Source organism: Cebus imitator, unplaced genomic scaffold, assembly GCF_001604975.1.
Source record: "Cebus imitator isolate Cc_AM_T3 unplaced genomic scaffold, Cebus_imitator-1.0 Scaffold113, whole genome shotgun sequence".
NCBI lineage: Eukaryota > Metazoa > Chordata > Mammalia > Primates > Cebidae > Cebus > Cebus imitator.
Genome location: NW_016107428.1, coordinates 499,566 through 517,633, shown reverse-complemented (window position 1 = coordinate 517,633; position 18,068 = coordinate 499,566). Strand labels below are relative to the sequence as shown.

Here is an 18,068-nt window from a genome sequence, read left to right as displayed (position 1 = left end):
AGCCTCTCCTCGAAAATGCTCACCATTCAGATGCCATAGCATCCCCAGGTCTACCTTAGTGCAAGCTTGGTACAGGCAATCTCAAAGGGTTTTCTATACGCCAGTCATTCGTTAAATTCAACTGATAATGCTCACAGCCGTGATACAAAGTGTTTAAAAGGTCACATTTTAAAAGATCAAATTGCACCATAAGAGCCTTAAGAGGCAGTAGCCATCTTTCCCCCAGGGCCTCAGATAGTCCTGTGACTCCTCCTCCAAGTGTTAAAAAGCTAGATTCCTCCAAAAAAGAAACACTATAAACAGACTAAGGCTGTTACAGGATTCTTATTATTCTTTTGTCTCTAATATTAGTCTTGAATGTCTTTGTATCTATGGGCTTTCCTTGAGTTCTGCCTATTGTGCTGAGCTCATGAAAAAAAAATAATAAAATAACAAAGGAAAGTGGCAAAATGCAGAACACCTGATTATCTTAACTTGTCAACAGAAAAGAGTGTTTGACCACATTAGCCAAAATATTTGCTTCCTTTTCCCAAATCTCTGCCCCTTTTATAAACCATGAGAAAACTACAGTAACCTAACTTCAAAAAGCATTCTCTTTCTTCTCTACTTATCTTTAATATAAATGATAAAATGAGCTCTGCATGAGGCTTATCCTGATATACAAGCCCACGATCTAGAGAAATAAACACCACTAGTATGTGGTGGACAGTGATAATGTCGTGCAAGAGGACACACTGCTTTGATTACTTAGTTTACTAGAGTAAACATATCCTGTGGAGCCTTCAGGAATGTATCTACCTAAGTTTACCAAGCTGCTGTGTTAATGAATAACAAGCAGAGCAGCTTGGTAAAAGCTCTGCAGCTTCAGTAATTGCACCCTCCAGAAGCTCTTTACATGTTGCTTATTTTACAAGCTAGTATTTCTTAGAGTAAACCTCAGGGATGCTTCATGTCTAAAAGCTCAGATTCAGAAACGAGCAAAGTAAATAAATAGCAGCGTTAGGAAAAAAATCCCAAATTCTTTGGAAGAAAAAAAACTATAAGCCCACAGTAGTTGCAGACACTGTGAAAGGATAGATGGTAGGTACACAAACAGTTTTTCATTTTAATCATCTAGAGACAACAGCCCTGCTTCTCTGAGTCCCTAAGTGGTTAGGTGACTTGGCATAAGTCACACAGCTAGTACATGGAGGAGCCAGCATTCAAGTTCTCTTGCCTGGCTGGCTGAAATACTTACCCACTTCTACCTGTACTGCAATGCCTCTAGTGTGTCACCAAGAGATTAGGAAATAATTCTCAAAAAAGGTGGGGCAGAGTGGACTTGGGCAAGTTAATAGCCTTGTCTGAGTATCGATAGCTGTCACCCAGCAGAACAAATCTAGCAAGGAGAGTGTATGCATTAGGGATTCAGAACTGCAATTATGGAGAAATTCCCAACAGACCCCCAGTGCCATCCTTCCCACAGCCAAAGATGACCAGTGAGAGGGGCTCAGAATGGGATTCCCTGAGTGCCCAAAGGTAGGGCATGCCTTAAACTCACTGAGACTTGGTTAAGGATATACAGCATTCTCTGCTGTGTTTTTTATTATTATTTTTATTTTTTTAGGCAACTCTGGAGGAAAAAGAGGTGGCTAATCCTGAGGAGGAATTTGGCCCTCTGTTAGCAAAGACAGGCCACTTTCCACTCCATGCCTGGGTTTGCGCTTCTGTGCTATATAGCCAACAGTTTTCTTAGCTTCTTACTACTTCAGTATCTATTGGCTGCCCCCAGAAAACCTTCTTCATTGAATAAATCATGTTATTTCTATTTTTCTTTTTGTCCCACAAACAATATTCCATTTCCAAAGACTATGAAATACGAAAGAAAAAAAATATTAGGGTGAAAAAATAACAGTGAAAGTAGTATGGTTTTCTGTTTGTAAAGGTGGACAGTCCCAGGCATCAGCTCTTTCCCTTCTGTGTTGTTTCCAAAGACCACAGAGATGTCTCTCTGCAAGGTTTCAATTCATCCACTCTTTGAGTCTTCCTGTAATCACCTGTGTTTTTTTCCTCCTGGACTACTGCCATAAACTTCCACAAGATTCCTGCCTCAAACCACTTAATCTGAAAAAGCACAATTCTGAGCATTTTCCCAAAGGCTCTTTCCCCCTGCTGCAACTTAGCACAGTTACTACGTCCAAACACACCCTGCGTTGCCACCTCTGACTTTTTACTCACACCATGTCCTTCACCTGAAATACCCTCAACTCTGTCCTCTGCCAACTGAAGCCTTGTTCAAGTTGTCCAAGTAGGGTACACTATCACTGGGATGAACCCATTACGGTATCACTTTCCTTTGATTCCACAGGTAGCTTAGACAAAGCTGTCTCACTGGGTGCATCTTAGTCTGCCTCTAGTTCCTTTGTACTTCTCTGATCTTCTTCAATGATCTTATATGTCCCTCATGAGCAGTGACTAGGTCATATTTATTCTGTATTCCCTTGCATGACCCCTTACATAAGGAAGACACTTGGTATTTGCTGTAATGTCTCTGCTAGGCCCCAATGTAAGACTCTGGATTTGCAAAGCTAATATTACTACTTAAAGGGTGAGAAAGCTTCCTGATTATCTTCCCTTTTCTTCAGCTTTTCCTATTTCATTTCTTCTCCCTCACTCTCTTAACAGGAAAGAACTACATGGCTAAAGTGTCAAGTGCCAGGGCAAACATTTTCTTTCTCGACATATGCTGGAAGTATATTTTCTAAAGGAAAGGTGGGGAGGGACTTTAAACATGGGAACATCAGTCCACTGGTCCACAGAGGTATCTTAACTCATGCTGTGGTGTGCACATGATGGCACAGAATTAAAACAAGTCGAGCAGGATTTCACAGGGGACACCGTTTACCTCAAGGCAACTCCCATTTATTCTGTTTGCTACAACAGTCCCAGAAGCAAAGAGAGCAAACACAAAGAATGGAGAGAAAGAGAAAGGGCAGAGGAGAGGGAAAAAGCAACCCTCTAGACTTCCGCTTTCCCACAGGATTTGGAACCATTCCAGGAAGCGGCATACAAGTGGCTCAGTGTGTAATGTCTCTGTGAATCTGTTTTGTGTACATTTATTATTCATAAAGACCATGGATTGACACTGGGGGCTCCTTCCAGGGGAAGCTTTTTGGAAAGCAAGAGTTTTCAATAATATCCTTGACTCGTGATGCATATATGACCTGAAATTTCCCCTCTGCTCTCCCTTCCAGCAGGGAGAAAAAGCAGGAACTGCACTGGCTAAATATGGGGCACTGGTCAAGCGTGTGTGTCAAGGACTAGGCCACATTTCAGATGGTAACCTGGGGTCAAAGTTAATTCCTTCATGAAATGTCCTGAGCTATGCTGGAGTTTCTTCACTTGGGGAGCAACTTAGAAAACAAGAGAGGCGAGTGTGAAACAGAGAATATACCAACTGATATTATTTCTCTGAGAAATGGTGGGACTTAGGTTTCTTGTGGTCTATTACAGAAATTTCATTGTAGCCATTTGGCTGGAATTCTAGCCAAGAATTAGTGGAGTAAGAAATACCATATATACACTGATTAGACATATGGACTGAGCAGTGAGGAGGGCACATGAGGACTCAGTGGCTTTCAGCAGCTGTTGTGAGGAGACGTTGGGCAGAGAAAGAGGAGGGAGGTTACAGCAACTGTGGCAGTAAGCATGAAGCACGCTTTGCACACAAATAATAGAGTGCTTTCTTATTTATTTATTTACGGGACAGAGTTTTTGCTCTTGTTGCCCAGGTCGGAGTGCAATGGTGCGATCTCAGCTCACCACAACCTCTGCCTCCCAGGTACAAGCAATTCTCCTGCCTCAGCCTCCTGAGTAGCTGGGATTACAGGCATGTGCCACCATGCCTGGCTAATTTTATATTTTTAGTAGAGACAGGGTTTCTCCATGCTGGTCAGGTTGGTTGCGAACTCCCGACCTCAGGTGATCCACCTATCTTGGCCTCCCAAAGTGCTGGGATTACAGGCATGAGTCACCACACCCAGCCTAGAATGCTTTCTTATTAATGGCAATTTCCCTTTCCCCTTATGGAGAGGTTGGAGACTAGATGATAAAACTAAAAGAGAGTGACCACAGCCTCCCATTCACTCATGCACCTGCCTTCCCTTTGCAGAGGTGGTTACCAGATGGCCTGGCATTATGCTCCCATCAAGTCCTATCTGAAAAGTACTTCGAGCACCACCATTCCCTTCTGAGCAACATTTATCTACCCCTCAGCCATGTTTTTCCCCCTTCCTCTCCTCTCTGTGTCTCTGTCTCTGCCTCTCTCTCTCTCTCTGTCTTTCTTGACGGAGTTTTGCTCTTGTTGCCCAGGCTGGAGTGCAATGGTGCGATCTTGGCTCACTGTAACCTTCACCTCCTGGGTTGAAGGGATTCTCCTCCAGCCTCACCCTCCCAAGTAACTGGGATTACAGGCATGCACCACCACATTTGGCCAATTTTGTATTTTCAATAGAGACTGGGGTTTCACCATGTTGGTCAGGCTGGTCTTGAATTCCTGACCTTAGGTAATCCACCCACCTCAGCCTGCCCAAGTCCTGGGATTATAGGCATGAGTCTGAGTCACCATGCCTGGCCTTCCTTGTTTCTTTCTATACCTACTTTTGAAGCCACACAGAGGAAGTATCACAGGTGGTACCCAAACATAGCCAGGCTGCTTCTCCTGGGATGCCATTCTATTCCCTCAAGTGGGTGGATCAGTGCAGTGCCATGTATGTATAAAGCACACTAGGCACAACCACTGGCCCATGACTGCCTCCAGAGAAGGCATTGCTAGTTCAAAACTAAACTGGCCTACTATAGCCACAGGAAAGCATTTAACAGGAGGTGAGTGACATTCTTTTATTAAATGTAATTTGAAATCAGCAATATCCAAAGTTCTGGCAACTTTTTTTTTTTCTTTTTGAGACGGAGTCTCCCTCTGTCACCCAGGCTGGAGTGCAGTGGCCCCATCTCAGCCCACTGCAACCTCCACCTCCCAGATTCAAGTGCTTCTCCTGCCTCAGCCTCCCGAGTAGCTGGGATTACAGGTACCCACCACCATGCCCAGCTAACTTTTGTATTTTTAGTAGAGATGAGGTTTCACCATGTTGGCCAGGCTGGTCTTGAACTCCTGACCTGAGGTGATCCACCTGCCTCAGCCTCCCAAAAATGCTAGGATTATCACTGTGCCCAGTCGGCAACTGTTTTAAAAAGCAAAATCTATACTTCTTAAGGTCCTGAGGCATATATTTATTAATATGTCAAGGGTAGACTATGTGTTCAGCACTATGTTGGCTCCTGTGAGAAATGAAGACTGAAAGAGGTATACTGGTTCCCATGTAGGGGCATTTGGTATCAATATATGTAAGAAAAAACTATCATGTGTGTAGTACTTTTCATTTTTGTTATCCCATTATTATACAGGTTAAGCATCTCTAATTTGAAAATGCAAAATCTGAAATGCTCTAAAATTTGAAGATTTTGGAGTACAGACATGCATGACAACCAAAGAAAATGTTCTTTGGATATTTTGAATTTCAGAGATTCAGATTTAGGATGCTCAAGCAATGGAAATATTCTAAAATCTGAAATCCAAAACACTTCTGGTCCCAAGCATTTCAAATAAGGGATACTCAACCTACTGGCCCTCAAAACCACCCTATCCAAGCAAGTTTATCACCCCCCACTCCTCTTGTTTTTTTGGTTTTCTTTCTTTAACAGATAAGAAATGTGAGCCTATTTCCTACATGCCTTCCTTAAATCCTACCGCACCTAAATAATGTAAATCCCAGGAATAAACTAATATAAATCCTAGAAACAGAACAGTGTTATTTTGTGTCATTCTCTCTCTTTTTGAGAATGAGTCTCGCTCTGTTGCCCAGCCTGATGTGCAGTGGTGCAATCTCAGCTCACTGCAACCTCTACCTCCTGGGTTCAAGCAGTTCCCTTGCCTCAGCCTCCTGAGTAGTTGGGATTACAGGTGCCCACCACCATGCCCAGCTAAGTTTTGTATTTTTAGTAGAGACAGAGTTTCATCATCTTGGCCAGGTTGGTCTTGAACTCCTGACCTCAAATGGTCCACTTGCCTTGGCTTCTCAAAGTGCTGGGATTACAGGTGGGAGCCACTGCGGCTAGCTTGTTTTGTGTTATTTTCTACCATTGACTTCAAAAGGACCAGAGGATGTGGTTACTTTCTTAGTGAATAAAGACAGCTAACAACTAGCAGCATCCTTTATAGCTCTGCTTCAACATTCTTGCTATCAGTGTAAACCTCATTTGATAGAGCTTATCAGAATAGTCCTATATCAACTAATGATGTACTAACACATTTCTTCACATACTAGGGAAGACTTTTGCATCTTCATATAACTCTTATGAAAGTATATGTAAAAATTTTATATGTTTAAAGAATATACATGAATTAAGAAGCCCTTATTATGGAAATTCTCAAGGTTTTAGGATAGCTTTCCTTTGCCGAGAAGGGAGTAATTTTTTCACATATATTTCATATTATATATTCCTATTTAAATGCACAATGAAAGCAGTAATACTTAACAAACAATAAGTATGTTTCTGATTAAACTTGGTTTACAGGTCATCTAGAAATCTTCTACCTACTGAAGAGCTTTATATTCAATTCAACCTGCACCAAATTGGCCTTTGCGTCTCCGAATTCTTCTAAGAACGCATGGAAGACTTTATTTTATAGGTAAATCAATAAAAACCCAGGCAACAGTTACATTTCCTGAGCAAAGTTATCCTGACAACCTAGTCATTTACCCTCTGGCAATAAACACATGCAATATCCACCCATGTGAGAAAATAATATGTTACAGCTTTAAAAAAAATTATAGCTAACGTCAACCAACAAATATTTATTGAGTTTCTACTACAGGCCAAGTACCCTAGGTATGGCAAAGGAAGTACTGAGTTTTCCCAGGACATTTCTCATTTCATTTCTTTTACATAAGGACAGTTCATTAATCATAAACTTCAATGGAATTCCATTCTTATACAGACTGATAAGGTTTCTTACATGGATCAATTCAAAACGAGAAGAAATTCTTTATCTTAACCCCTCCCTCAATTTCAAGTTCAAGAATGTGGTAGCTGTCACTAAGGCCATATAGAAGTGTAACCACAGGCCCTGCCCTTCCTTAGAGAAAAGTCAATAGAGTCGAGGAGACAAGTACACAGTGACACATTTGAAGCACAAAATAACAAGGCATGAATACGCTGCTAAGTGGTGAGGGGTAGAGAGTGCAAGAGGGATTTGGTAAAGGAAGATCAGAGAAGGCTTCATATGGCAGAAAGCGCTCAAAATGGCTGTATAAAATGCATAAAATGTGAATATAGAGAGGTACTCTGGCAGACACTATTGGTTGCTTTCCTAACACCCATTCACACCCTCCTGGCAGAGCCTATATTTGTTAAAATATCCTCTCCTTCACATGACTCAGCTGCATGAGTAAATACCAACTGGCCTTAACCCATCCTGCTGGTTCCATTCCGGTGACTGATTTAGGGATAGAACTGTGACCCCAGCTCTGGTTAAAGAAATGAGAGGAAGTCTGCCGGGGATTTCTGAGAAAGACAGCTCTACTCCTAAATGAGAACGCATTAGAAGGATGACCCTTTTCTCCTTCTAGATGCTATCCTGTCTGAATAGTCTATGCAGAGTGACAATAGGATGGTTCAGCCCCTCCTGGGGAGAGCATACTGGCAAGCAGAAGAGACCCTGGGTTCTTGATGCCGTGGCTGAGCAACTCCATGAATCAGCCTTGGAATGGTTCTACCACTTTGTCACATAAGATAACACGCTTCCTTACTTTGAACTGAGCTTTCTCACTTGCTCCCAAAAGTACCTTAACTGCCTAAATGATAACTATACTTCCTTTCTAACCTAGTAATAGAATGCTGATTTTAGTCCAGACAACAATATGCCCAGTTCAAAGGTCCTGTTTCCCAGCATTCCCTGCTGTTTGGCTATGTGACTAAGTTCTAGCCAGTGAGATGTGAACAGATGCATTGCGCAGTTATGTTCAAGATGGCTTCTTAAAGGAAGCTGGCTACTGGAAACCGTGCCCCTCTTTATTCCCTACTTCATCCTACCTACTGCTGAGGATAGGGTCTTGATAGCTGAAGCTCCAGGACACAGTCGTCTAGTGATCTTGACATGGAAGCAAATATACCAAGAACTACAGAGCAGAATATCAGGGCCTACGTCTCTGCTAACTTTGTGATGCATCACAGTAGCTCCAGGTCACCAGGCTGCAGATTTCATATACAGGTAAATAAAATAAAGCCTGATGTGTTTAAAGACAGTGTTACTTGGAGTTTTCCACTATAAACAGTTAAATCTAATTGTAATACAAGAATTTAGGAAAAGAGCTAAATTTGGCATGCCACACTGTGATAAAAGCAGCACAATTATAGACAGTATATCCAATATACAAAGACTAGCTAGGATAAGAATGTTTCACAGCTGGGTGCGATGGCTCGTGCTTGTAGTCCCAACAGTTTGGGAGGCCAAGGCAGGAGGACTGCTTAGAGACCAGCCAGGGCAACCCCTTCTCTACAAAAATACCAAAATCAGCTGGGCATGGTGGCATATGCCAGCTACTCAGGAAGGTGAGGTGGGAGGATCACTTGAGCCCGCGAGATCAAGGTTGCAGTGAGCTGAGATTGTACCACTGCACTCCAGCCTGGACGACAGAGTGAGGCCCGCCTGAAAAGACAGAAAGTTTCTAAAACTGCTGTTCATAACAACACCACAAAGCAAACAAACACTTGATCAGTAAGAGATTTGTTACACAGATGTGAAGCATCCAAATGATAAAGCACTATGCATTTATTAAATGATGATAAAAACTAGATGTATTAATATGTAAATATAATATGGCATATAAGTGGTAAGTATAGTAAGATTCTATTTTTAAAAAGAAATTGTATACACATATTCAGAGAAAAGTTTGGAAGGATCTATAAAATATTAACCATAGTTACCTATCAGTGGTAGAATAATGGCTCCATATCTTTCAAATATTAAGTCTTCTAGATTTAAAAAACTGAGTATCTACTTATTTTATAATTATTTTTTAAAAGTCCAGTTTTTTTGTAGCATTTTTATAATTATGATTTTTTTTGTAAGTCTGCCTATAATCCAAACTAACAGATAGTGAACAGAGAAAAATGATTAACAAATTCCAAGTGAAAGGTCCTACTAAAGCACATATTTATTGTGTTGAATAAGCATGACCTGACTAAGAGTGGTCAATGCATGAAAGAAGTGACTTATCCTATTTTCTTGCTGGAAAATTGAATCCTGCTAGTAGAAAATCAAACACATTTTCATTTACTTAGAGTAACTACTATATTTAGCCAAAGAATAGTCAGTATTGATTAAAAATAACAAATGAACCAGCAAACCATGGTTTCATCTGCCTCTCTACACTTTTGGAATCCCATGTCAAGGACTATCATACAGAACCACTCCATTCTCCTGCCTGATTTCCACTAGTCCCCTATGAAATCCTGATTTATCAAATCCAAATTCTGAGTACATCACATCTTTCATCACCTCCAGAGTTATGAAAGCACTATGGGACAAAATTAAAGATCTAGTTGGTTTCACTACAAATATATATTATCTAAGCCCAACTGAGGCCTTAGAATTCTTCAATAATCCTTTCTTCATTTCAGATTGACCCAACTAAACAAATATTTCCCACAGTATGCCTAGTCCCTAGGTTCTAGTGGGCTGTGAATAACTATGGTTTATTTCTGCCCAGCAGGTTTTCCTTTCTCTTCTGCTTCCTTTGGGGAACTTCTCAACTCTAAGCGGTCCTACTGAGATGAGTTCAAAACCCAGGTTGCACCATGCCATCCCAAACAGAGTGATGGTTCGAGGACAGGCATATGAGGTCAGTCTGGCCAATCAGGATCTCCCTAGATGTTTTCTGCTGAAAGTGGTGAGGAATACTTTTAGATATTTATTTTGGGTGTCTAGATGCAACGATGTACTGAAAGTTATATTTCCCATGCTATGGAGACAGGCTATTTGCAAAGGAAAGAACGAAGCCAAAACACCAAAGTAGAAACAACTGAAACTAAGAAATGGAAAGCATGAGAAAACTCTTGTAGCTTTGAAGCCTCAAGATCCAGTAACATCTGAAGCCAACTCCACTTCTTGACTGTCTAGTTCTATCTACATGCAACAACAAATCCTCTATTATGCCTCATCTGGGTTTCTGTCTCTTAAACCCAATAGAGTCCAGTCAAATACAGCACATATTCTAAGCCTTAGGCACTCTCCAAAAAGTGCCTACAAGCAGTTCCCAAATGCCTGTTTTTATGATGAGTTTCTTTACCCAAAATTCACTTTCACCACCTTACTGAAATGATTCCAAAAATACTTAAAGAAGTCAAGGCCTTTTCTCACTATCTAGTCATGGGCATCTTTCTCCAGCATGTCAGTGTTGATCCCTCATTTCTTTGTAAGAACCTCTCCTCCCACAATTCCTGGGGCAGAGTTCTGCCCCAGTTATGCTGCCCCTCTGGCACTTGGTCTTCTTCCCACACCCTGATTCAAATGTTTCCCAAGGAGTTGTCTTTGGCCTTCTTCCCTTTTTTTCCACCCTCTCTCCCTTGGCAAGCTCTTTCAATCTAATGTTTCCAGTAATCACCTCAAAATAAAAGACTCCCAAATCTATACCCATGATACTCTGTTCTATAAGCTATAACCATCGTTCTTTATCCTGGACTCCACTCCTGAATTTTTCGATGCTTCTACCCATATCCCACCTGAACTCAACATGTACATTAAAAACAGCATTTAATTCTCTTTCTGCATGGTTGCTAATTTTATGAAAGCACCACCAGAATCCTGGTAATCTTAAAATTCAGTGTTAATGATGTTACCCCTATCATCCCAACCAAGACATTCTCTTGATTCTATTTCCATAACATCTCCTCCCTCTCCCTGCCTCCCAACTGCCCTAATTCAGATTCTCATGATTCTCGCCTAGACTATTGCCATTGGCATTTTCATTTCTCCCTTACCTCTCTCAACTTCAAACTCTCTGCTGTGATTCTACATTTTCTGAAGGTCATATCTGAACAAGTCATTCCCTAGCTCAAAAAAAACTTCAAGAGTCACTCAAGAGTTTAAACTCTGTCAGTCTGCCAAAATGTCTTAATCTAGCCCCAAACTCTTTTCCAGGTTTCTTTTCTATAACGTCCTTTCAATAATTCAAAATTGCAACCAAACCAACCATTTTTACCACCTATCCCAGTCTGTGTCCCCACCTTTGCTCACGCTCCTCTGCAGATCTTTGTGCACTCCTCTTGAATAACTTCTCCTGTCCCTCGAGGCTCTCCAGAAATGCCATCATTCCTTCTTGCTAGAAGTAATTTTGCTTCTGTTTTGAACTCCCATAACGAGTATACCATCCCACTCCCTTGAAGGCAAGAATCCCATTTGATCCAGCACTGGACACGGTGCTTCAGCCAACAAAAGTTTGTTAAATTTATTATATACTGCCTAGCAAGTCCTTCCTCACCCTCTCCACATCTACAGGGGCACAGTGAGATCTGAGATTGACACCCAGCTTCCTTATAATGAGCTATGTAAACTTGGGTAAGTTACTTAACCTCTCTGATGAAAAACTTGGGGTCCCCAATGAGCAAAATGGGAATAATGATAGCTCACAGAGTTTTATGAGTCAAAACAAAACAAAACAATGTTTCCTAGAAGGGCCTATACAGTATATTAGTACAAGCTCCCTTACAATTTCTCTGTTTTCACCCTTAATCTCTACTCTAAGAACTCCCCAAATGACACACTATAGGGAATGGCTTAAGTAAGATTAAGTAGCACTCCTATATGAGTTCCGTATGTGCTTCCCAACAGTAAGGATGGTCATCTTTGCTACCAAATCAACCTACCAGAGGGCTGCAAAGTGGAACAAGAGAATGCTTCCAAAGAAGATAATATTTTTAACTATGAAATATCACCGCAACTGAGGAACTATTTTGCTTTTTCTGGGAAATTACTGCAGTCAATACAGCTTATCTGAGAAGGCTGCATCAAGGGAGTAAACGTTGTGAGTCAAACTTTAGTTTGGAAGCAAAGGAAATTCCTTATTAGAGGAGAACAATAGCTACTTTCTACAGCTCTGAACAACCCAGAAAGACTATTTGAGACTACATATCTCAGAGATATAAAAACTGATAAGAAATAGAAGAGATGGCATTGAACTCTGTAAGGTCTAATTCTGGCTCAGTTACATACTAACAAGCCACTTATCCACTATTGGATCTTGATATTCTCATCTGCAAAATGGTATGGCTAGATAAGGAAACTTTATTCTAGGGAGAACTCCTTGTTTACAAATTTGTTCAGTAAACTTACTACAGAAATATTGGGTAGCTGATCACCCTTGACAGTTAGATGTTGACCTACTTAGAGTTGCAGGTAATAGTGAGTGGATGGTCCCTTTAGCTTCCTTCCAATTCTGTGCCTTTTAAGGCAACATTATAGCTTAGAAATTAAGAGCAATGATTTGAATCAGATTAACATAGATTCAATTCCTGGTTGTGGTTTTACTCCATGAGCACACTTAGGTTTTCCACCTCTCTACAGCCTCCAAGTCATCATAGTAAATAAGTAATAATAAACTCCTCATAGGGGTCTCATAAGCATTAAATCTAGTAGAATATATTTTTAGCACATAATTAAGTTTTAGCATTAACTTAGGTAGGGACTATGAAAAAATAGTTTTAGAAATTTAAAATGAATTACTGAAACAGGAACCAGATATAATTTATTATTCTGGATAATATCCTGGACCAGAATTTTTTTTTCTTTTTCTCTAAAGGATATCAGTGGGACAGCTGTTGAAATTTGAGTAAGAATTATAGATCAGATAATAATATATATCAAAGCTAGTTTTCTGAGTTTGACAATTGTCCTGTGGTTATTCAGGAGAATATCCTTGTGTTTCTGGACTAAACACTACAATATTTAAAGATTTATGTATAATTTACTCTCAAATGGTTCTGAAAAAAGTGTACACATATTTTGCATGTGTGTGGAGAGAAAATTAACATTTGGGGAATCAGAGTGAAGGGTATATGAAAAATTATGCTTGCAATATTTTAAAAGTCTGAAATTTTTTTGGTACAAAATATTACATAGATGTACGTGCAGAAAGTTTTTAAATATGTTTTGTATATATTATTGTCATGGGATTGAATAGCTGTAGTTGACATATATGTGTATGTGTATAAATATGTAATTCAATTATTTAAAACTATTTAATTTGACCCACCCCTGTTTTTGTTTGATTTTAAATCTTTCTGCTTAAATTATTTACTAGTCCCTTTCTGTAAAGTAGTAACTCCGTTTAGAATTAACTATCCTACAGATGAAACAAAATGACAGGTAATCTTCAATTAGCATTCAGAGACCTAAGTTTCACTTCAGGTCTTGTGAAGAGACCTAAGTTTCACTTTAGCATTGTGAAGTCTTCCAAAGTCAAATCATGTTTTGAAATGACTGGAACTATCCTACTCATATAGTATGCATTAAACAATAACTGTCCAAGTGCCAAAGCTGGCAATGGCTTCTATTGCTGTTGCCACATCAAAGGAACAGCCACAGCAATTTTTTTTAGCGACAGCCTATGGAAAATTAGCTGGATGTTCCTTCTGCTGTTTCTAACTCAATCATTTTCACGTCTTTAAATTTCAGCCATTCCCCAAATGAACACCAAAACCCGACAAACCTAAAGGAAAGCCAAAAACATGTCTGACAACGTCACATCAGGCATCAGAGCCTGTCAATGCTAAGTGAATGTTTTCTTAAAATTCTGGGTTTCCTTTTACATTGCTAATAGAAACTCCAATTTCTACCCCCAAGCAAAGCCATCTCTCCTTCAAATAACCTCAAGAAAGTCTGCAATGTTTAAAATGATTAGTGAAATTTCTCACAATGACAAAGCACTTTATGGTCACAAATCAGTTTTACATAAATTATCCCATATTCTCTTTACAGTAGTTCTATAAGAAGTTCCATTTTAAAGAATAGGAAAGTGAAGTGCAAAGATTTCAGAACATTTCATGTACTGCATTCAGGGCCAGAATCTATGTTTCTGTATTCCCAAAAGGTATGGGGGAGAGCAGAAATCACTGGGTAACGCTATTTATGAAATAAAACTTTCAAAAAGTAGGTTAAATATGCAGAAGGAACAGGGTTAGAAAAAGGAGGAGAAAAAAAGTAGGTAAAATGTGAGAATAAAACAACTGGCAACAATATTATCTAAAGTACATTTCACTGAAAAAGTTGGATGGAATATTTCCTGGGGAACAAATACATATCACTCACAGTGTCCCAGAAAGAATGCATATCTCTCACGGTGTTCCAGAAAGAACTGGGCTCTAGGGGCCTGACTTCAAGCCCTAGCCAAACAGCATACCAGGCTCGTGAACTCCAGTAAGGCCCTTAACCCTGTCAGCTCAACTTCTACCTTTGTAAAACTGACTTTCCTCACAGAGTTATGGGAATGGACTTCTGTTCATTGTAAAGCTCACATACCATTTTCTATCCTGTCTTTATCAAATGGAATTCTTTGGGCTCCAAACAGATCAGATCTCTGTGTTCCCAATCTCAGCAAATGGCACCCAGTTATTCAGGGCAAAACCCTAGTCTCATTCCTATCACTCACCCAAATATCAAATTAAACTCCTTCAGGACAAGCCTAAATTTCTTATCTGAAAATGACCCCTCATTATCTGGCCTCATCTCCTGACATTTTTCCATATGTACCCTTTAATCTTGTCCTAACAAGATGCAACTTTATGCATCCTAAAACTTGTGAAATTTTCTATCTCCATGCCTTCCACATGCTATGAAGTTCTTCCCAGAACACCCTTACTACCACCCTCATTGGTTAATTCCTACATGTCCTTCAACACTCAGCAGAAGCCATTGTGGAAGACTTTCCCAAATCCTACAGTCTTAAGAAAATACACTATTTTAGGCCTCTGCTCCCTGCACACACATCTTCACCATGACGCACCAAGTGTTGGTTTCATTTCACCCTCTAGATCAATGTCGTCCAATAGAACTTTCTGCAATGATAGAAATGATCTACATCTGGGTTGTCTAATATAGTGGCAACTAGCTATAGGCAGCTATATGAGCACTTGAAATGTGGCTGGTTCAACCAGGGAACTGAATTTTTCCATTTTATTTAATTTTATTTATCTTAAATCTGAACATAATAGCCACCTGTGGCTAGTGGCTATGGTGCTGGACAGCACAACTCTAGAGGGTCTGTCAACTCTGAAGATGGGTCATGCTTGTGTCTGTGTTCCCAGCACCGCCACCTGGCATAGAGTAGGATTCAGAGTTTACTGAAGGAATAAGGAAATGTGTAAGTATCTACACATACTTCTGTATTCTTGGGGAGTGATTTCTCCTAATACCCCAAGCATTCTACCACAGTCAAACATCCACCACATCAAATTTTGCCAAACCCAGTCACATCTTGTAAAGTACACCTCATTAACTAACATGGAAAAAGCCCTCAGCAAATAATTTCTATTCAGGGCATTTGGCTTCATGATCACTCTTAAATGACTTCCAGATGACTTCTGGACGAATAGTTATGCTGTTTATGAAACATTACAATAGTCATGGCAGCATTGTTACGGAATGTCAAAATCAACTACACTGTTTAATATGAAAAAAGCATAGGCTTTTTATCGTATTTATATTAACATGGAAAATAAATTCCCTTGAATGTTTCCAGTACTACACAAGTATGAAAGACTATTTTGAAGTATTCTTTAAAAGTAACATTCTGCTCTCCTAACTGAATTCATTTCTGAAATACCATACAACTTTTAGAGAGGGTATACTGACTTGATTTGATAGGTTTCAATACCATGAGAGCAGAATATGGACAGAACACGACCTTGCTACAAAGAACTAGCAGTCAAATTCAATTTGGTTCCAATTAAAAGTCCTGGTTGACAGAATTCATGAGGTTGGCATATGGTTGGTCATTTGAGATTTTAAGAAATCTAAGATGTGAACTTCATTAAGCAGATTAAACAGGTTTGACTCCACATCCAGGTCTTCACTACAAAATTCCTTAAAGTATAACTGGCAATCAAAGGCATCAACAAAGATTGTCTGCACACAATGGCCCCATCCAGAATGAGGGGAGCTTCTCCATTACTGGCCTGGCATATTACCCATCCCATAGTGATTATATTATACAATGGCTGAACAACCATTTGTTAATGTCCTTCCATCGCATAATTACTTCTGTAAAGAGAGAATAATCCTATAGTCTAAAATTGTATGTGAAATAAAAAGGAAGAGGTAAAGCATCTTAGGGCTTGATGGAGAGAGGTAGAGGTAGAAACTTCAAATGCATGGTTTGCTTCTTTGAAACCCAATTGAAAAATCTTAATTAAAAATAACTTTATGACAAAATAATCAGTGTTCACTATAGGTAAANAAAAAAAAAAAAAATACACACACACACAGGAGGCAAAAATAAAACACATACTTCTACCCAAAGATAACATTTGGTATATACTCTCGAGCTTTTTTCTCATGCACTTTTAAAACAGTAAAATAAACACTAGGTAGCATTTACATAACATTCACTCTGCTAACTTTCCTAACCATTTAACATAAATTAATTCACTATCTTCACTAGAACACTACCAGGGAGGGGCCATTATTAGGTGCACCTTACAGACAAAGAAACTAAGCAGAGAGAAGTAATTTGACCTAGCTCATAAACTTGTAAGTGGCAAACAATCTCTATTCAATTTTTGCTGTGGGAGCATTGTGTTTAAGTAGTGTGGAAAGAAAAATTTCTCTTAAATTTTATTAAATCTTTACTATTTCAATATTCTATCAGAGTACATAATCTGTATATCTTATTTGACTCCTGTTCGCTGTTCTCCAGGGAGGGACCGAAATAAGATGGAAGACTTTCACTGACTTGGATCTAATACTCAACAGCTGGGCTGTATGACACAATCTGTAATATAGATTTAGATTCCTTCAGGGCTATCTCTTTGATGTTCTTTGTAACAAACCGTCACCTTCCTACCTCTATATATTATATAATCCATTACCTTGGCCTTTAGAAGCCTATATTAACTTAATTCAAGTCTGATTTTATTTTTTCACTGGGATTCTTAAAACATAATATATAGTTCCCCATTCTTTTAAAACCCAAAAGTGCCTATTTTGATTATGGACTTCAAAAAAATGTGGAGAGCCAACAAAAAGGAGGTTAAAACAAGGAGAATAAATATTTCCACAGTGTAAACTATTAAATTGGAAATGTGAGATGCAACTGACAAGTTCAGAAACATTCTCAAAGTTAGAGGTGCTCTTAAAGATGAGGACAGTGTTTCATGCCTTCACCCCATTTCCAAAGGTCGTCTGCAAATGTCCAAGGGGACCTACCCTCAGTTTTCTGCTGGTTTGCTGTTGAGATTGTTGCTCATGACCCTGAAACACCTTGTGTTATTTTTTGTGGTTCTGTTACCCATATAGCAACTCCTTGGCAACAATGGTAATTATACAGCAGCCTTGTTATCTCAGAATAACACTGTAATTAACTGGTGTCACTGTAGCATTTGTACTTATGATAACTGCAGCAAAAAAGAAGTCCTATGGAAGTAGCATTTTTTTAGTTATGGCTTTCAAAAATAGCTTCAGCAACTACACTGCTAGTAAAACCAAGTTTGTTTCCCCCAAGAAACATGACTTCCTCAAAACAAAGCCCACTGAAATTAAGCTATCAAAATGTCTCCTATCAGAAAACATCAGATTATCTCTGTAGCAAAAGCTTTTAAAAAGAATTGGGGAAAAAAGACATACAGACATATTTCTCAAGGTAATACTTACAGCTCTTCTAGAAAAGGGAAGTTCTTAAATGCATCTTCTGGCAACTGAGTAATGTTGTTCATACTGATATCCCTGAAATACATAAAGTTAAGAGTATTGTTAATTA

The 18,068-nt window shown here is 39.4% G+C and overlaps 1 protein-coding gene across 2 annotated transcripts in view; it reads right to left on the bottom strand.

Annotated features, from left to right (window-relative positions):
- Positions 1-18,068, bottom strand: part of LGR4 (leucine rich repeat containing G protein-coupled receptor 4) — a 106,153-nt gene that overhangs the window by 29,545 nt on the left and 58,540 nt on the right. For both annotated transcript variants that reach the window (XM_017538725.2, XM_017538727.2), the window contains exon 2: positions 17,963-18,034. In XM_017538725.2, the coding sequence (XP_017394214.1) occupies positions 17,963-18,034 (72 nt within the window). The remainder of the gene's footprint in view (positions 1-17,962; positions 18,035-18,068) is intronic.